The 21864-nt window shown below is 37.0% G+C and overlaps 1 protein-coding gene across 1 annotated transcript in view; it reads right to left on the reverse strand.

The window, feature by feature from the left end:
- Mep1a (meprin A subunit alpha) overlaps positions 1-17955 on the reverse strand; it is a 35794-nt gene extending 17839 nt beyond the window's left edge. Inside the window, 7 exon segments of the mRNA XM_047559338.1 lie at positions 1048-1223; positions 4443-4563; positions 13190-13265; positions 13767-13807; positions 17631-17681; positions 17767-17791; positions 17878-17955. Of these exon segments, the coding sequence (XP_047415294.1) occupies positions 1048-1223; positions 4443-4563; positions 13190-13265; positions 13767-13807; positions 17631-17681; positions 17767-17791; positions 17878-17946 (559 nt within the window). The 5' untranslated portion in view covers positions 17947-17955.
- Positions 17956-21864: the final 3909 nt, after the last annotated feature.

Genomic DNA, 21864 nt, shown 5'->3' on the forward strand with positions numbered 1-21864 from the left:
ACACAATTGGAGGTATAAATATCAGCCAAAACATTGATTTAATAAAACACAAAAATATTCTGGTGTGTGTCCTAGGGTCATCCTGTAGTGAACTCACATTCACTGGGCCTTCCAGAGCCACAGACATCACATACAGAAAAAGTAACCCTAATATCCTCAGGAGCCTAATTTATTTCACTATGGAGATTCCTCAAAAGACTACACCCCTCCCTTGATATTTATCCTGAAGAATTAAAGTCATCATTGTATAGTCATACATGCATATCCATGTTTATGACAGCACAACTCACAATATCCAATCTATGGAACCAGCCTAGGTGTCCATGATTGAATGAATCTGTTAAAAAATGTGGTATGTATGCACATGAAATTTTATTCAGACATAAAGAAAAAATGAAATTATCATTTGCAGGAAAATGGATGGAACTTGAGACCATTATGTTAAGTGCAATAAGCCAAACTCAGAAGATGAGAGTCATATGTTTTCCTTCTTGTGTGGAAACTAGAGAGGAAAAAGGAAAATAAAAGTGGGAGGGGGCTCTCTCATGAAACTGGAAAGATCAGTAGAGTAAAGGGACCAGAGGGTGGAAGGAGGGGAAGGAAAGAAGAAATGCTAGGAAGTGATACTGACCATATTCTATTGTTATATTGTGTACATGAACAAATATGTAAGAACAAATCCCACAATTACATACAGCTTTAAGGCACCGATTTTAAAAATGGGAAAAAAAGAAGGAAAGTAGAGTTCTAGATAGCATGTTAAGAAAAACATTGATACAAAGTGAAAACTTCTGGTCACTTTTTTAACACTCATAGAGTTAGCCAATGCACACCATCCCCTGAGACCTTTTTTCAGGAACAGTTATGATCACATCTCCACAACCCAAGGAGAGCCCAAGGAGTCACCACCTCTCCAAGGTCTGTGTTCCCACCATGGAGGTTGAAGTTCCTGTTCACACAGAATTTCCCTAGTTATCCCAGGAATGTTCCTTGTAAGCTGTAAAGACAATAGCAAACTCCATCCAACTTCATTAGGGTCATACACACCTGGAATAATTTCATCCCACCAGATATTCACATAATCATCCCGATCAGTCCTGGACTGCTCATGGTAAAATCCCAAAGCATGCAGGATCTCATGTTCAATGATGGCCTTATAGTCACAGCCTTGGCCAATGGACAGGTTCTGTCCCACATGTTGGTCACCGACTGAAGACCAGCATCTATAGAGGAGAAAAGGAAATAATTTTCCTAGGGAATTCTTAAGTGGCTATAATTCACAGGATTCCAGAACATGAATTAGAAGAAAGTTAGTTCTGATGTTTTAAAAATAACATTTCTTTGTAGTGAGAACTTTTATCATGCTCTCTTCCAGTTGTTTGGAAATATTCAGTACAATACAGTTAACTGTAATCACCCTTCTGTGAATGGAACACCAGAATTAATTTCTGCTGTGTAACCACAACTTTTGTACCTGTTTTCCAATTCATGTACTGAAGCATGACCCTGTACCCCACCAATATGTGCAAGTATTATGTATAGATAAATCATCTATGGAAGTCTCATATGCTAATCACTCAAAGATACTTTTCCTGTAGGAACTATTTTGAAGCTTTAGAAGCAATGATTTCATCATTTCTCAGCCTTTGACTAAGATCAAGTGTTAAAATGAAAATTCCTGGTACACACTTAGAGGCAAATTAATCCTAATAATGCATACAGGTGGAAAGAAGTAAAAGTCAGTATTCTTTCTCACCTTCATCAAGTCACAAGGGAACTCCAAAAATAACATTATTACCTTCAGACCAGAATATTAAGTTGTTTCTGAGTAGTGGTTGTGGTTGATTTAAATTTCCTTTTATACTTTAATACATTTCCAAATTCTCTATAATAAGCAGGTATAAATTTCATGATTATAAATAGAACCTCATTAAAAAATCTAGTCAGTGAAGCCCACCCCTTTGTTGCAGGCAGGACTACAGCATGTGGCAGGACCAGAAGGCTGCCTAACCAACTCCTGGGGCCACCAGGCAGGGAGGGCCCAGAACTTCCCTTGGAAACTGCAGGCCTCAGGAACTTCTGGAAGATTCCCTAAATTCCTCTTAGAAGAGTCTCTAATTCTCTTATTTTTCCCAATTATTTTTTGTCTTTTCTCATGAATCTAATTTCCCCCTCTATCAGTAAACTCAAAGCTTCCTACACATTATCTCCTTGTTGGCTTTAAACTTTGAAACAACGGTTTATACTTTATCCAATGCCGGGAAGAATGAGAAAATCGCTAAACGTTTTCAGTGCTACCTGTGATTGCAAGTTCTCTGGCAATAGGACTATTGTCTGCCTTTGTTCTCCCCAAGATTGTGACATATAAACTCATTTGAGTTCTACTCAGAATGGATCTTATTTATTTTCTAGTGATTTAAGATAAACTTCGCTAATTCTAAGTGTGCAATTTCATGATTTATAGTAAATTACCAAGTTGTACAAACATAACTGTGATCATCTTGCTCTTTGCATTTCATTTCCAAACCAGACTTTTCTCTGCAAAATATCATTAAACCAGTAGGAACATTAATCATCTCTCTCTCTCTCTCTTTCTCATCCTCCCCAACAATATTTTATACTAATACCCCATGCCAACCAACAGAAAGGTCTAAGTTGAAAAAAAATTCCATATATTCTGCCATTCTGCCACACCATGACCCTTTGACCTTGTCATTCTGAAAGAGCCCAGTTGACTTCCACTGAAGAGTTTGTGGGCCACTCTCCTCCTCCCCCTGCCAACTTAAATGTATCAAGAGCCCCTTCTGGTCATAAGCAATGAGAGTCCACTATTGAGCTTTTATAAAGAATGTCTCTTAAACCTAACCACCCCTTAGACACATCAGGAGACCAGGTCAACAGTTAGAAATAAGCCAAGAGAATTTAACTGAGAGAAGAACTTTTGGAAAATGATCACACTAACTTTAATTTTTTTAAAAAAGTTTCACTCTATGGGGAAAAAAAAGTGATGCAAGAGTAGTAAAGAATGGAAATAAAAGTGTTAAGAAAACTAATTTTCCCCTGAAGTTGGCAATAAATAATTAAAGACTTTGGGCAGTTTCTTGAAGTTCAGAAATTACCAAGGGACAAGATAAAGTAGTCAAAAACAGAGAACCTCTAAACCATGTGGTTCTGGAAAGGTCTGAGATATACTTAAATGTCTTCCCTTACATAAGAAGAATTGTCCAAATACTATTGCTATCTCCATTTATATGACCTATTATAAAACCTCAAATAATAAAACTTCCTTGCTCCTTGGCTCATCCTTCTTCTTACATGCAAACCTTCAGGTACACCAAACTTAATGAGTCCTTCAAGTAAGGCAGATTCTGTTTGCTCTCTTCTTTCTCCTCTTCCTTCCCCTTCTTTCTCTTCCTCTTCTTTCTTTTCCCACCATTGGTCCTTCTCTGCCTTCTGCCTCTATGTCCTTCTCCCTTCACGTCCCTGACATGATCCTCAGCCATCCCAGTACTTCACCCCACACTGTTGGAGGTCCCACTTCCATCCTTCCACTCTGCCTGGCACTTCCCAATGTGCACTGAAACTCTTGGGTCCCCACCACCCCCACCTGCCAACTGTAAACCTCTTGAACTCTAAGATTGCACCTTATACTTTGTTGTATCTACAGATTAGCACACTTCTTGGTGTGTAGTAGGTGTGCATTTTTTTAAATAAAAGAATGAGCTAAGAAAATAACTTTTCAGGTGAGCTAGGTTTTTAACTTGTTGCTAATTGATCTTCAGTATTTTGCTGTTTTGTTTACTGCTAACGTTTTATACACATTTTTCTTAAGAGGTTAAATTATGTGCCAACTTTCTTAACAAAAAACCCAAGGCCAGGACTAGACAATCCATGAGGGTAGGCAGTAATGAGCACCGCAGCAAGGAGATGGTTTCAGGTAACTTGAAGACACAAATTGAGTGTCTCCTTGGTGATGGCTTTGATTCTAAACTACATCAAGACCCGGTTGGTCAACACACACACCGTTGAGGATGGAGAGCTCCTTTCTTGATTTAACGTTAATTTATTCTTAGAAATACATAACTCTGAAGAGAAAATTTATATTTAGAACTTTTCAGAGATGCAGTCAAAAGAGTACTATAATTTAGAAAATTACCATTAGAAAGGTATAGTATATACCTCAATAAACATGACTTAAAAAAAAAAAAGCACTGTAACTTAAAAGATGACCTAAAACTAGGAAAAGAAAAAAATTTCTCTGGGATTCAGACATACCCAAACAATTCATTCTCTGTTTAGCACATTAAAATATCATAAAATTTAAAAATTCACATTGGAAGATTTGATGTGGCTTTTAGTTTCTTTGGAATTTCTTCTTTTAGTCTTCAAAATAGACGTGTCACTTTTTATAGACCAAAGGATACATGATTTTCACACTCTACTAACCACTAAATTGTTGAAATATGATATATGAGCTCTCTCCTTCATAGGGCTTGAAATCCACACAGGACTTGAGGCGGAACATTTCAAAGGAATAGAGAATGGCTCCTTTAGCATTCAGATCTGCAGAAATCAGTAAAAAATGAATGAGCATTATTTAGACCTTTGAAAATAGACATAACTTATAGCTTATAGAAAACCATGCCACTAGATGCAATCTGAAGAGATTCATTTCATTTATACATACACACACACACACACACACACACACACACATATATAATTTATTTACTTTGGTGCTGGGTATTGAACCAAAGGGCATTTAACCACTGAGTCATATCCCCAGTCTTTTTATTTTTTATTTTGAAACAGGTTCTCACTAGTTGCTGAGGCTTGTCTCAAACTTGCAATCCTCCTGCCTCACCCTCCCAAACCACTGGGATTATAGGCATTTGCCACTGCACCCAGCACATTTTATATATATATATACCATATATATATATATATATACACACACATATATATACACACATATATGTATAATATACACATATATATTATATATTATATATATATTTCAGTAGTAAATATATTATTTGGAAACTAACACTGCAAAATTAGTTGTGGACATAAACATTATGTGCATACTTTATATGTACAATGTAAATTAGACTACAGAATAGAGACACACACATGTATATGTGGTTGAATAAAATAATAAAATAACTTCCCCATTTTCTCTTTTCCTTTCCTGCATTGGAGTAGAGATTTTGAGCACCTTGCCTCAGGAGAGTCACACAGTAGAGATTTCTCTACCCCAAGTTGGAACCCAGGAAGCAGAAGCCTAATGGACCTGAGGAGCAGGAATGATAGATGCTAACCAAAGAGTGAATGCATTTCCTTTCACCCCAGAGGCTCACACCTGGGCACTGCCTGACAAGGATGGGTGAAGAAGAAAGAAACTCCAGGGAACTGAGGTTGAGTTTTAATTTGTGTGCAATTTCTTCTTCCCACTGACTCATTGAAGGTTGAGGTTCCAGTTAAAAATCAAACCAAGTCATATAAGATTAAATCATATTCTTGCACATTTGATTTTATGCATACATTTAAAGAATTCATAATTCTTGGCAGTTTGCCAGGTAATTGTGTCATGGATTTTTGACCCTTGATTGATGGGGTAAGCTATCATGCTGGAGATTCCACAGTATAACTCTGATGAGATCATATCAAGATCATTAAAGAAATAATTATAGTTGCCCTTGCCGGGAATCAGTTGGCCATAAATGCATGGGTTATTCATGGGCACTGTATTTTGTTCCATTGAACCAAAAACATTCATTGGAGAAAGGACAGCTTCTTCAATAACTGACACTGGGAAAATTGAATATTCATGTGAAAAATTGACATTTGATTCCTCTAACCTGATACAAAAAATTCACACAAAAGGGATCCAAGATCTAAATAAAAGATCTGAAACTATGAAACTACTAAGAGAAAACATAAGGGAACCACTTTAACACATCAGTATAGGTGATCATTTTTTTTAAAAAAGACCTCAACAACAAGGGCAACAAAAACAAACAGACAATCTAAGAAACTTCTGTGCAACAAAAGAAGCGATGAATAGAGGAAAGAGACAACCTCCAGAATGGGAAAAAGTCATCCGATAAAGCATTAATACCCAAAATATATAAGAAACTCAAAAAAAACAACAACAAAAAAGCAAATAATTCAAATTTTAAGATGGGCAAATGGTATGAATAAACACTTCTCAAAAAAAAGAAATTCAAATAATCAACATGTTTATGAAGAAAGGCTCAACATCATCAATCTCAGGAAAATGCAACTCAAAATCACAATGAGATTATCATCTCACCCCAGTTAAAAAGGCTATTACATGAAAGACAAAAATAGTAAATGCTAGAGAGAATGTGGAGAAGAGAGAATTCTTATACATTGTTGGGAAGGTGAACTAGCATAACTACTAAGAAGAACCATACAAAGGTTGTTCAAAAAACTAAAATTAAATCTATCATGTGATCTGTCTATCTCATTTCTAGGTATAAATCCAAAGGAAGCAATATTAGCTATCAAAGGAATACTTGAATGCCCTCACTATAGCATTCACAATAGCCAAGGCATAGAATGGAACTCAATGCCCCTCAATAGACAGAAACAGAAAATGTGTATCCATAATGAAATGTGATTCTGTTATAAGAAGAAATATCTAAACATTTGCAGCAAATTTATGTTAAGTGAAATAAGTCAGACATCAAAAGACAAACACTGCATGTTCTCTTTCAAATGTAGATACTTCAGAAAAGTTGATCTGAATGTAATTATTAGAGGCTGGAAAGGAAGAGGTAGAAGGAGAATAGAAAGAGGTTAAATAACACAGATGGAAGCAATAAGTTCTAGGGTTCCATAGCATGTTGGGTGACCATAATTCACAGTAACCTGTTACATATTTTATGAAGAACTAGAAGAGAGGAGCTTGAAGATATTAAACACAAGTAATAATGAAAGGTAGGAGATAGAAATATTAAGTAACTGGATTTAATCAGTTTCCATTATCTATAGGTATTGAAATATCATTTTGTATCTCATTATATGTACAATTATTATGTTAGTCAAAGATATTTTTAAAATCTTTAACTAAATGGAAATTCTAACTACCCTGATTCTATCATTACACATTGTATACATATATCAAATTATTGTATTGTACCCAATAATTAGTACATAAAATAATCATTCATAAAATTAAAACAAAATGAATAGTCATTGGGTAGTCAATAAATTACTTGTGGAAACAACACAAATAACAATACCAAGAGCATTCATTAAACCACTGGAGTATTTGTATACACACTTACCTATTTTTACTTAGTTATAATATGAAGAGATACAACCAAGACAGCTGAGTAAGGTGTAAGAACAAAAAAGAAAAAAATTATTATACTGAAGGCAAGCTGTCTGGGAAGTTGTACTGCTTTTGTTTTCCTGAAGCCAATACTCAGGGTTCTGTGAGTGGTTAGTATCAAAATCGTACCTTTTCTTCCCTCTCAACACCTAAATAAGAAAACTAGTCAACTCTGTAATGATTTTGTGAAAATCATCCCAATAACATTGAGCAGGGGAACAAAAACAAAAGTGAAGCCTCCCTCTTTTCTAACCTGCAGGGATTCTCCTCTCAAAGTAGGAGCCACACCTGATTTTTGTGAATTGTTTTTACATAGATGACCGATCCACTTGGGATACTGTTAGCTCCTTGAAATAAAGGAGCTTATCTTTTGTCTCACTTTACCCTCATTCCTAGTAGAAAGTCCTCACATATTAAGTTTTTACTTGGCTTTGTCTTGAACAACACATTAGTCATGAAAACCACTAGCTCTCCCTAACCCTGGATCCAATAATGTGAGAAGAGTTAACTTCAGGTACTAATGACTGTATATAGCAGAAGATAAACATAGGAAGGTTAACCGTATTCCGTTTAAGAATCCATTGAGTTTCACAGACTGTAATGGTGGAGAAGGTGAAATCTGACTAACCCTCCCACAGATAACAGTTATAAACTTTGAAAAATTAAAAAAACTTTTTGCATACACTGAAAAAGAACCAAACAGGAAAACTGGAAAAACTTTCATTTGTGAAAGGAAATTTCACTAGGTAAGATTTACAATTCTATAGCTTCTTGTATGAGGATGCTTCCTTTAGTTTTTGCAGCGCAAGGAAAAGAGAACTCGCTGTTGTATTTTCTTGACATATCACAGGGAAGAATTTGGGACTGCGTTTCAGCCTGAGTGGCTGAAAATCAAGGAAGGAAGTATGGAAAAGGAAAGTCATGGTCGATGAGGAGGGAAAGTGGTCCCTAAATCTACGTGTAAGTAACCCTTATCCTTGTCTGACTCACTCTACATAAATGGGAGAAGACTGAGAGAAGCTTAGTGGAAATTTGATCAAGTTGGACACATAATTCAGCTGTTGCCCACCACAGTGCAGAAAGAATTTGGAGTTTGAGCCAAGCCAAAATAGAGAGGCTGGGAAAACTCTTGGGAGAGACCATGGCTTAAGAGTAAAGACAATGTTCCAGCACTCAGGGATTTGCTTTGAACTAAGGACAAGACCAAAACAAATCCTCCACAAATCCCAGATGATCAATCAGTAATTTAACTGCTCTCACAAGAATTAACACAGAATGTAGCATCTCTACAATGTAACATCTACAACTTTTCTAATATAGAACTAAAAATTACTGACTCTGCAAAGACACAGGAAAATATGATCTATAGATAAAGTAACAGTAGTAAATAGAGAAACAAACCAAGAAAATCATTATTTTATATTTATTCAAGGACTTAAAGAAAAAAGCATTATACAAAGAATTTCAGCAGAGAAATGGAAATGATATAAAAGAACAAATGAAAATTATATCAGAATTATATCCAGAATAGAAAGATGAGTTTAACAGAAGACTAGAAATGGTAAGAGTCAGAGAGAAAATATTTTAAAAAATGAATAGAGCTTTAGCAAACAATGGGGGAAGCACTGAACAGTCTACTGTGTGCAATTAGAGTCTCTGAAGTATGGGAGAGACATAGAAAAATACTTGAGCAAAATAATGGCCCAATATTACTAAGATTTTGTTATTTTAAAAGTACCCTACAGATCTAAGAAGCTTGGTGAACCCAAGTAGGATAAATACAAAGAAAATCAACATAAGCATATCATAGGAAAACTGTTACAAAAACAGAAATAAAGAGCAGCTAGAGAAGAAATGGACACATTACATACAGGGGAACCATCATATGGAGATGGCTGAATTCTCATCAAAAGCACTGGAGACCAAAGACAATGTACCTGGGGCAAAATTCTTGACAAATACATAAATATATCTGATAAAAGACATATCTAAAATACATAAGTATTCCTACAACTCAACAAAAAATAGATAAACAACATGATTTTTTAATGGCTAAACCATCTGAACAAATATTTCACAAGGGAAGATAGGGAAATGACCAATGAATAGCTGAAAGGAAGTCAACATCATCAGCCAGCATGGAAATACAAACTATTTAATTAATAAAATATCACCACATGCTATGATAATAGTTAAGAAAACAGTGTTCACTAGCCCACTATAATGGCCAAAATTAAAAACAATGTCAACACCAAATGTTGGCCAGGCTGTGGAGTGATTGAACTCTCATTTTGTACAAGCAAATGAAAGAGGCTAACACTAAACCTACAGTTATGCTGAGACCCAATAATTCTGCTCTTAGGTATTGATTCTGAAGAGATAAAATATATTTTTAAAAAGCATGTGAAAAGATAGTTGTAGTAGGTTTTTGTTGTCTTTTCTCTTGCTTGTTTTGTTTTGTTTGCGGAGCTGTGGTGTAGAAGCTCTATTCATAGTAGCCAAAACATGGAATCAACCCTACATGGTTACACAAGCTGAGATAAACTAAATGACACTCAGTATTAAACAGGAACAAATTGCTGATGCACACCACACTGAGGAATCTCAAGAATATTCTACTGAGTAAAAGAATCCTTAGTCAAAGGAATATGATACCAAAACATATGAATCTATTATATAAAAGTCTAGAATATGAATATGAAAATATATGAGTCAAAAAGACAAATACAGAATAGTTTTTGTTTTCTTCAATAAGGGTTGGAGTAACTGGGAAGGGCATGAGAGGACAACATTCCATCGCTTGAGAGAAATTTCAGTGATGTATAATCCTTTAAGTACTCATTAAAATGTATACCTATATTTTTTTTACCCTATATACATTTTACATTAAAAAGAACCACTGACAAATATTGAGCTCCAGATAACAATATGTAAGCTGAAATAATTGACATAACATGTACTAGTGCCTGAAAAATATTTATGTTATTTATTTGTGTTCACTTTTTATTAACTTAGTTATTTTTGTGGTGCTGGGGCTCAAACTTACTGCCTGGTGTAATGAATGAAGTCTTTACCACTGAACTACAATGCATGTATGTATGTGTGTGTATGTACTCAGATGCTGGGAATTGAACCCAGGGTCTTAAGAATGCTAAGCATCTACCACTGAGCTATCCCCCCAACCTTTGAAAGTTACTTTTAAACCCATCAAAATTAGAATGGATTGGATATTGAGGGATGGATAGGATGGACAGAAGAAATAAAGCAAAACACAAAATGATAGTTCTGTAATCTAGGTGGTGAGTGTGTAAGTATTCATTGTAGAATGCATTTAGCTTTGTGCATATTTCAATTTCTTATAATAAAATGTTGGGAAAAGGAAAGACAAAATGAATTGTAACCTTAAAATGCTGAAAGTAAAAAATGTAAACTACAAATCCAAATTCTATTTTCAATAAAAATATCCTGCAAAATAAAGGCAGGATAACCAAAGACACATAATATCTCTATATGAAAATTATAAAATATTAATGAGAGAAATTAAGTAGACCTAAATAAATAGATATGCCATATTTATGGATTAGAAGTTTTTATACTTTTAAGAGATTAATTTTCTAAAACTTTTATGTATAAGTTCAACACAATCTTACCAAAATCTCAGCAGCCTTATTGGGGAAATTGATAAGTTCATGCCAAAATATATGTAGAAAAACAAAAGATCTAGAGTAGGCTTAACTATCTTGAAAAAGGAGAGCAAAATTGGAGAACCTACTTCAAGAATAACTACAAAACTACAGTAATTAATACAGAGTGATATTGACAAGAGGATAGACAAGAAGAACATAACAGAGATTTCAGAAATAGATTAACAGCTAAATAGTCAATTAGTTCTGACAAAGGGGCTAAGTCATGTAATGAGGAAAAGAAAATATTTCAGCAAATGGTGCTGAACAAATGAATTGATGTAAATCAATCCCAATCTTTCTATCCTACTATACACAAAATATTAGTTTCTAATAAATTATAGACAAAAAGTTGAAACTATAAAAACACTGGAGAATATGATTACGACTTTGAGTTAAGCAAAGATTTTTTAGAATATAAAGCACAAAACCATAGGTCTAAAACTTGATAAATCAAACTTGGTCACAATTAAATTTTTTCCCTGCAAAACACACTACTTAAACAGAAAGACACACCACAAACTGAGAGAAAATATTCACTATGAATATGACAAAGGACTTCATAATATATAAAATTATTCTACAAGCGATGAAAAGAAAATATAATCAAAAACTATAAAAGTTAGGCACTTCATAAAATTAAATAGTCAACACCATATGAAAATGAGCTAAAAATCAATAGTCATTAGGGAAGTGCAAGTTCAAATTACGAGATCCCATTTCACAATCATTAGAATAGCTATAATTAAAAAAATTAACATCAACAATTTTGGTGAGAATGTGGAACAGACAGAACACTTACATGCACTCTTAGAAGAGTTGTAACATGGCATGGTCACTTTGGAAAACTGACATTCTCTTATAATATTAAACATTCACTTACCATATACTACTAGGCAATTCTATTCCTAAACTTTTCCCCCCAAATTTAAAAAAAGTATATTCACACAGACTGATGTAACAATGATCATATCAGCTTTCTTCATTATAACCCCAAATATAAAACAACCCAATGGTTGGGGCCCGGAAGAGGGCAAAACTTTTTTTGACACTGCAGGTGACTCTCATGTGGTATTACTTAAGAAGTACTGCTATGACCTTACTGCCACTGCCTTATTTCAGGTTTATTTTCTGTCTGTTTTATTTCTTACCTTCTTTGCAGCTAGAGACACTCTGTCACTCAGTGGGGGTCTGCATGAGACCGACAGCATCAGCATTACCTAGGAGACCATTCGACAACCAGAATCTCAGACCTCACCTTGACCTATTCTGCATGTTATCAAGGTTCTCAGGTGGGTCTCATGCACATGAAAGTCTGAGAAACACTGACTTAGGCATCACAGAAGCATGGTGCAGACTCTACAAAATTCCTGGTGGAGATGCAGAATCAGGCATGTGACAGAGTAGTGCAGATGTGACAAATAGGAGGAATGATTGTAATGGGAAAGAACCCCTTTAGAAGTTGGTGTTTCTCAAATCATGCTCCAATAAATGTTGGCATTCCATGAATTTGCAAGTGTGCTGGAAAACATTGGGGAAAAGAACTCAATTTCCCAGTGAATGAAGACAATGATATTTATCTAGGAAGAATGGGTCTTGCAAGCATGGATTCAGCTAGATGTTCAGCTGTCAGTCAGTCATGGCTTCTGTTACTTATTTCTACTGACAATTTTTAACAATGAGTAAAATGCAGATCTTGAGAGAAAAAAGTAGAAATTACTATTGTGAAATGGACCATTAACTTGTGAAATATACACTTTTTAATTTCTCAAACATATGATATATTCCTCTGGCAAAATACCATTTTCAGGTTCACCTAAAAAAATTAAAGTGCAAATTTTTCACAGCCAAGATGTCAAATTTTATCTCATTGTGCTTTCATTTATGTTGCTGTTGATTTTATTATCATTTTAATGTGTGCTAAAATTTTAAAATTATTCTTTGACACTCTATCTCAGACTGGGCAAGTAACCCTGGTTTTGATGTAATGTCATGTCTTTCTTCCCATAAGATAAAGAATCATCAAGACTGGGAAATCCTCCTATACATTGATGGTGAGTCCCAGACTGAAGTCATTGAATAGGAAGAAGGAGAGAAAGAAAAGTTAAATCAGACGCTCCTAATTAGGAGCAACTTGTATTACCCAGATTGTCAGCCAGGATGTAAGGAATAGGGAACTTCCATCTGGAGGTTGGGTTTCTCAGGGCATTCCTGGAATTCTGTGAAAACACAAGCAAAGATGCCTGGGAAGCTTGGCACTCAAGGTCACCTTGACCTTCTCCTTCATTAAATTCTTACACCATATAGAATCTCTCAAGTGATTCAAACAATTTAGTGACATTTGTCTTCTCATTATAAAAACAATAGAGAGTCCCTAGAGATAATCTGGAAAATTTTAGACATATTATTAAGAACAAAATAAAGAGGGCCCACAATTTCTCCAAATGGACAGTCAATACATACCTTGGTCCATTTCCTTATCTCTCATTCTTGGTTTAATAGGAAAATCGAATAGCTGGACCATTAAATAATTGCAGACTATTCTGCTATTTGTTTGGTTTTCCAGTTTTTGTCACTACCAACTACAGTTCAAGTCTTTGTGGATGTTATTATCAATTAGAATTCACCCCAGGGCTAGCCACAGAGCACAGGTTCACCCCCCTCATCGTGGTGCAGCAGCAGTCCTGGGGCACTTAATTGTATCATTGGCAGGTACTCACCTGCAGAAGGATGTCCCCTTGAAAGAGGTCCAGGCCTGCAGCTGGAAATGGATTTTAAAATTAAGAAAAATTTGTGAATGAACATTATATAAAGGCATCTCCAACATTAAAATTCATCTTTGTCATTATAAATCTTTGATTTTAATCTTTAAGTGGTTAAATTCTTTTGGAACCAAGGCAAAAATTCCCTCTGAGTACCTGTGAATAGCCAGTAAAATATCACATATTATTATGTTCTCTTTTCAATTTTGGAACAAGATTTTTGTCTAAGAAGCCTAGAGGTAAATTAGAAGGGATCTTATTGACCGGTGACTCTGAACCTCTCATACTTCAAAGAAAGAAATGGAATCCACAGACCAGAAGTGATGAACCAGGTGGTCAGTGACCAAATGAGCAATGAAACTCTGACTTCCTGTCCAGGGCCCTTCGTACTGTTATACTTTCCTGCCTCTGTCCTTAGGTCAATAGGCTGGTTTTGCTTTCTCCCATAACAAAATAATGCTACCCTCCAAAGTGAAGCCAAAGTTTCTACCCTTGAAATAAGAAAGGCCAGGAGACAGATCTGTTCAAAATCATCTCCAAAGACCGGCTGCCAGATGCTTTGCAGAATAGACCCTTCCACTGCTGCTTATTGCTTAATCCTGGCCTCAAATTGTTTCTGAAAATTAGATTCTTAAAGGGCATATCCTTATGGGAAAACTTTCTAAGTGTTTAAAAGAATGTCACTTCTTATCATAACCCTCATGTGACAAGCAGCATTCCCAGTAAAATGCAAAGAATTTCAGACAGGATCAGTGAGTTTATACTTCAGTCTGAAGACAGTCCCTATTTTACAGCTGGGAAGCCAAGACAGAGAATAATCAGCTGGGTCTCACAACCTCAGGTGGTAGTAGAGGGCCCACCTGGCAAAAGTTGAGTTTAATCTCTCAACTGACACCATGGAGGTGTTAAGTATGAGGAGACATTATGGTTTCACCTGCTAATGACTGCAGCTGTTCACCTCATCTTCTTCCTTATGCACACAATTTCTAGATTTGTTTAACCTCCTTCATCCTGATCTATTCCTATACCAACAGTATAGTCAGAAACCAACAAACAGCAAGGACTATCTCCTTATCAGTCAGACCCAGGTTCTGAGTTGACTTTTTAATAAGGGCATTTTGTGCTGGTTCATCCTTCTCTTGCCTAGGCTTGACAAGAGCAAATGTATGCATTTCCTGGCACCTGGTCTAGATTGGGAATAAGTTGAGAGGAGAGCTCTTCCAGAGTAATGTGAACAAGGTCACACAGACCTGGGCTTGGTGCTTGGTCACCATGGCCAGGATCGGGGTGTGGGTAGCACTTTCCATGGAAGTACATACCCAGGGAAAGCAAGCCTCAATCTATTCACTACCCAATTGGTTCATGTAGCACATACTAAGTGCCTATTGTATCTCAGGCTTTGTTCTAGATGCTGGGGGATACCACAGAGAATAGAATAAAGCCCTTAAGATGATGACATTCTTAATTGAAAGGGAAGATGCATAAACAAACAAATGTGGAGTAAGGCAGATGGTAAAAAAATATATAATTAATTAAAAGAGTGAGAGAGAGAGCAAGGGAGAAAGAGTCCTGAGATGGGAGACAGTTGCTATTTTAGAAAGGTAGTCATGGAAGGCCTCCTTGCAGACATGGTATTTGAACAGAAATCTGATGGAGGGAGTAAAGGAAGCATGTTGGAAGCAGAGGCAGAGGCAGCAGCAGAGGCAAGAGAGCCTTGATGTCCTAGAGCATGTGTTCAAGCTTTAGAATCAGAATCCTGGAGGATAAGCCAAACCCTTGGAGGCTTTTGATTCAGTAAAGCTGGGCAGGGTCCGAGAGCACTCATTTCTAACATGTTTCCTGGTGTTCCAATGCTGCAGGTTGTGGGAGGACACACTGGACAGACACTTCCATAGAGGAATGGTTACGTGGGTCAGCATGCCTGGAAAGCTCACGTAAGAAAGGGGAAGAGCAGTTAGAAGTAGGGCCAGAGAGGAAGCCAGGGTCAGATCATCTGGAATCACCTGGGATCTGTTAAAAATGGGGATGCTGATTCTGTAGGCCCAGGGTGGGGCTCAAAGTGCCGCTTTGCTGGGGAAGCTCTTAAGCGATGCAAGCAATGTTGACCTGTGGAACATGCTTTGGGAATCAAGGTTGTAAGGCGTCATTGTATATTGGAAGAGAAGTCCTTAGAAGGTTGGACCTCTGAAAACTATTAAGAGGAGAGTCCTGTCCATGTTCTGTAGAGAGGTCTGGATGGAATGAAAGTAGAAAAGGAGAAGCAGCAAGGAGCTCCCTGAAAGGGCAGGACAACATTGTGAGGAGACTTGGACCAGAGTGGAGCAATAACAGCATGGACACATGTCAGCTGTGATCCAATCCATAAGTATGTGTGGCAGCACAGAAAGACAAGATTAGGGAAAACTCTGAGGTTCTACACCTGAAATCTAGGTAGAGGAACTGCATTTCCTGAAATGACAGACTTAGAGGAGTCAGTCGGTGATGGAGAATAGAAAGGTCAAATCAACCTTTTGAGTCTTGGAGAGAAGGAATCAAAAGTTGACAACTTTCTCTGTGTGATTTTCCCAACCCAACTGTGAGGATAGAATCTAGCCACATGGCTAAGCCAATCAATCCTAGAGGCTTCACTGGAATGGACTAAAAAAGAGGAGGGATACATAGTAGAGAGATTTCTTCACTGGGGTCACAGTTCAGGGGTGGTGATGAAGCTAAACAGTAAAAATGGCTCAGAGGTAAAATAATTAACTTTTACTAGATAAATAAGGATGAGACTTGGAAATTTCTAATTCTAATCCTAGCCCTGTTTTAGAACGGGTCCTCTGAATTGTTTACATTCATTCATCCATTTACTTTACTAAGTCCTTTATACCCTGCCCAGGCAGACATTCTCAAGCTATTTCAATTAAATATCAACCAGCTGCCTTCTCTGTGAATGGAACAAAGCCAGAGAGATTTAACCCTTAGGTCTGGGTTTTTGTATTTTGTCATCTTCAGCTGGCACTGAGCTATTGAAATAGGAGTCAGAAGACCTGGAGGAGAGCCTCATTACTGCAACCTATGATCTGGGGTGAGTCAGCCTCACTGTGAGGTGTTTCCTGTCTTCCTGCAAGAGGAAGGTAGCATTTAGTTCACTTCAAGATTGAACCAGGAAGTCCTGGATAGAAAACTGTGGCAAACTCCAAGGCGCTTATTATGGTCACGAATGTCTCTACTTCAATCACTCCTGGCCAAAGACTCTGAAATGTAAAGGCTTTCCTCTCATTTCAGAAGCAAGACACAGGGAAAAGAGACAACTACTCAGCTCTTCTCTTCTTCCAGTAGTGAATGAGACCATGGATTTCTCCAAGAAAAGTACTCGTGAGCAGGATGCCTAAACAGAAATCCACTGACATGCTGCTGTATGTCCTAACCAAACGGTCCGTGTGTGTGATGGGCAATAGGTAAGGTGATAGAAAAGGTGGGGTCTTTTCCCCACTAAATATAACCACAATCTTATTCCTTTTAATTTTCTTAAGCAAACAGAACAATCACCCATCTTTTTCCTTCTATTTTTAAAAAAATAGAAACTGATCATATGAAATATTCATGAACAGAAAATTGTGTTTCTAGATCCAACGAGACTCACAAACTCCCCTAGAAAATCTGATCTTTCTCTTGCCATATTGCCATTTTTCAGAAACTGCAAATCCCAATAAAGTACCAAGAAATATATCCCCCCAAAGGCATGCAATGAAGTATTATGAAGGTAAGAACTTTTCAGCAATCTTATCACTAAGTTTTAAATTATTTCAAGAAATTAATAAGGAAGAAAATTGAACCCACCTAAATTGATTTCTGAAATGTCCTTCTGTTCATCAAAATCTGAATCTGATACTTGTTAAAAATAGAAAAAAAAGTATTAATCTTGCTGAACAAGAGAGAAAATTCAGAAACACTATGTATTTGAATTGATTCTTACCATCTCCTTCAGGAAGATGCTTAATCTGAAAGGTAATAAATATAGAGAAAATTGATCATTTACACTACAGTTGGTATCTTAAAATATTTTGAGGAGCAGAGTTGTACTTACCGATACAGCTGCAATGTGGGCAAAAAATAAGGTAAAAGAAAGAACACAAGTGGATCCCATCCAGATCATTGTTGCAAATGAGCTGATTTTAGCAAAGACACCTTGTCATAAATACCTATTGGACCTTGCCCTGATTGTCATATTAGAAACTTTGACCTTTCCCTATATCCTGTAGTTTTAAAAAAGGTAGACAAAGATAATGTCATTGCCCCTTTCAAGGACAGAGACTAAGTCTACTTGAAAAGTTCATGCACCAGAGCTGGGAAAAAGTTTGAAAAAATACCAAAATAAGCATGTATTTCTATACACCATAAACTTCATAATAGAATAAAATAATATCTAAAATGATTATAGTATGCTTAAATCCAATAAAAGATGAATTAAAATTTTATGAAAATACCATAAAGCAATTATCGAAGGATATAAAATAGATATGACCTCTCTCTCTCTCATCCATATATTCCTTCTCCCTTTGTCTGTGTGTGTGTGTGTGTGTGCATACATGCACACACATATATGAAATATTCAGGGATTATTCTGATATTAATCTATAAATTCTATGTCATTTCAGTAAAAATCTTAACAGGGTTTCAGAGAAATTTGTCAAACTGACAGAATGTTTTTGAAATTTACGTAAAAGGGTAAATGTCCCAGAATAAATAAGAAAATTCTGAAAAGAATAAAGTGAAAGGAATTGCCAAAACACAGATATCAAGAATTTTTACAAAGTTATGGTAATTAGAGTGTGCAATATTGCCCAAAAGAAAGATCACTGAGTACAATAGAGCATATCAAAAGAGATGCAAGTTTATATGGGATTTTTCATATGTGGGAGGAACCAAAATATTAATAGGGAAACTTTGGTCTCTTTTATAACAATGTTGGAAAAATAGCATTTCCAAATGAGGAATAAATTAAATTCTTACCCCCACACTATTTACAAATATAAACTATAGATAAATTACAGGCAAATATATAAGATCTAAACTTTAAAAGAGAAAACAGGAAAATCTCTCTTTAACTTTGAGGCTAGGAAATATTATTTAAACAAGAGGCTTAGAAATCATAAAAGTAAAATAATAAGTTTGACTATATCAAATTTTAATCCTCTTTATGACAAATACACAACACAATTAAAAGACAAGCCACAGATGAAAGAAGATATTTATATGGCATATAATTGGATAAAAATAAATATCTAGGTGGGGCATGGTGTTGCACACCTATAATCTTAGTGGCTCAGCAGACTGAGGCAGGAGGATCGAGAGTTCAAAGCCAGACTCAGCAACAATGAGGCACTAAGCAACTCAGTGAGATCTTGTCTCAAAATAAAATACATAATAGGGCTGGGGATGTGGCTCACTGGTTCAGTGCCTCTGAGTTCAATCCCTGGTACCAAAAAAATAAATAAATATCCAGGAAACATAAGGATTTCCTACCAGTCAACAAGGGAGAAAAAAAGAGACATATCCTCTTAGAGAAAAATGGGAAAAATATGAATAGGACATTCACAAAGAAGAAAACTCAATAAACATAAAAAAAGAGTAATCAGAAAATCAGAAAAATGTAAATTCAAACAAAATGAAATGCCAACCCAACCTCAGATTGGTATAAATTGAGAAGGCTGACAATGCTGTGTCAATAAGAATGTGAGGACATATGAAATCTCAATACTACAGGTAGAATAAAGTTAGGCATTTGATGCTACCTAATGAAGTTGAAGCACACATAACTTGTAGGCTCTAAGTTTCACTTCTAGTTAAGTACACTAGAAAGACACATACACATACACAAAGTACCCACAATATTTTCCTTATAGTCCTTTGTCATAATAGTAAAAAACTGGAAAAAGCTGTTCATGCTAGAGGAAAAAATAAATGACAGGATATTTGCAGTCAGTTCCAGATAAATGTTTAACAATCAGCTCTCTAAGAAACCAGCCTTCAACTCTAGTAGTTGTTGATTTCCGTGGTGTAAATTTTCTCATCATGGTCGAGTTCAAGCTGAAACACTAAGTCATTGAATGAACTGTTGGGAAGAGATTGTACCATGGCGTCATCTGCTCTGGCACAGCACTTCCTAGATGTCCAGACTCTCCTATTCTTGCATTCACAAGGTGTAAGAATCTTTGATATCAGAGTAATCCTCTAGGTCTATAGCCTGCATCTCTCCATTCTATATTTGCTGCCCAACAGAAAAGCATTTCCTGCCTCCAGAACTTTCCAGGAGAAAGAGATATAAAACAGGAGGCTGTCAGCTGGGGACCAGTTTCCGATGGGTGGAAAATGCCAACATTTATTTTATAAAAACAATCTGTGTAAAAGGGAATGGAAAGCCATCCCCTACCATCTCTAATTGCTGGAATTAGAGATATTTTCCAAAAGAACCAGAACTTGCTCAACAGCTAAAATAGCTTAAGTCAGCAAATGAATCCATAAGATTTTAAAAGTGGATGATGAGGGGCAGGACAAGCATCTACTTAATAAGAATAATTGGCTCTAAATATCAGGGAGAAAAACATAGCTGACTTTTATCTCCTAAATACATTACTTTTTTTTTTTTTCCAAATTCTGACTCTACTATGCTGAAAGTGAATATTTGCTCATTTTAGAGACCAGGAAGTAGGAGTTTGTTTTCTAAAGGATAAGATAGCCAGGTGTTATGCCTGTACTCCCAATACTCAGGAGGCTGAGACAGGAGGATTGCAAGTTTGAGACCAACCTAAGCAACTTAGCAAGATTCTATCTCAAGATTGAAACAATAAAAAGAGCTGAGGATGTAACTCAGTGGTGGGGCACCCCTGAATTCAATCCCAGTTTTGAAAGCACCCAGAAAACCACTCCGGATGTAGGAACTCACACAAGAGATTTTATTAAGCAGACAGGCAGAGTGTTGGCCCTGAGGGTGGGAGAGAGAGGGAGAGAGAGAGAGAGTGAATGGCAGTGGAGCTATTCTTAAGTAGAGGAAGTTTGTGGGCTAATCGGACCAATGACTGAAGAGGAAGTTAACAATCTAGATTGTAAAATGGTGTGTGTGGGGTGGGTAGAATCAGAGAGAAATGACTACAGCCTTGTTCCCTTCATTCCCCCGTTTTTATTTTTATAAGAAGATCCATTTTGGGCATATTGGTGAAGATCCATCTTCAGTTACTGCTTACTGCTGGGCATAGACATAGAACTGATTACTTATAACTGTGCTGGGCATGGGGTGGCACTTCCATCAGTGTCTGCTCCTGGGATTCGTGCAGGGAGTCCTAGTCCAGCAGGTCAAACTCCAGGATCTCTAGCAGCACCTGGCACACCTGCATACCCTGAAGAACCATGGGCCTCAGTTGTAGAAGGTTCAGGACTCCTGTTGCCTCAGGAACATCACCTGAGTGGAAGCTGGAGGAGTGTGAGCGGTGGTCCCATGCTATCTATCTGCTCAGCAGGTACATGAGGCAGGTGTTGACCTGGGGCAGGAGGCCCAGGAGGAAGATGAAAGGGAAGCATAAGGTGCACGTGGTGGCCACATCTCAAACACAGAAGAAGAAAGAAACAGAAGACTGTGAGATCATAGAGGGAGATGGGTGGGAAGGGCTGTGCTGAACTCAGGGCATCCAGCAGCCACATAAGCAGACAGCATATGAAGAAGTAGATGAACCCGCTGTCTGTGATCACCCAGTTGTGGCCATGCATGGGAGATGCTGCATCAGGTTGCATGCTCCTGAGCTTGGAGTACTGACAGGAGGCAATGACTAGGCAGAACTGGAAGACACAGATGTCAATGAAGAAGCCCTTCAGTAGAAACAGGTAGCCCAGGAAAGCAACCAGACTGCTTAACCCAATGCCAAAGATGTTCTCCACACCTGCCCCCCACGACTGGTCCAGCAGAGCCAACAGGGCAAGGCGCTAACATGTGCGTGGGACCGCGGGGTTGGGGGGTGGAAGCAGAAACAGCATGGCTGCGGGTGCGTCTGGAATTCCATCCACTGCTTGACAAAGATCC

Source organism: Sciurus carolinensis, chromosome 7, assembly GCF_902686445.1.
Source record: "Sciurus carolinensis chromosome 7, mSciCar1.2, whole genome shotgun sequence".
Classification (NCBI taxonomy): domain Eukaryota; kingdom Metazoa; phylum Chordata; class Mammalia; order Rodentia; family Sciuridae; genus Sciurus; species Sciurus carolinensis.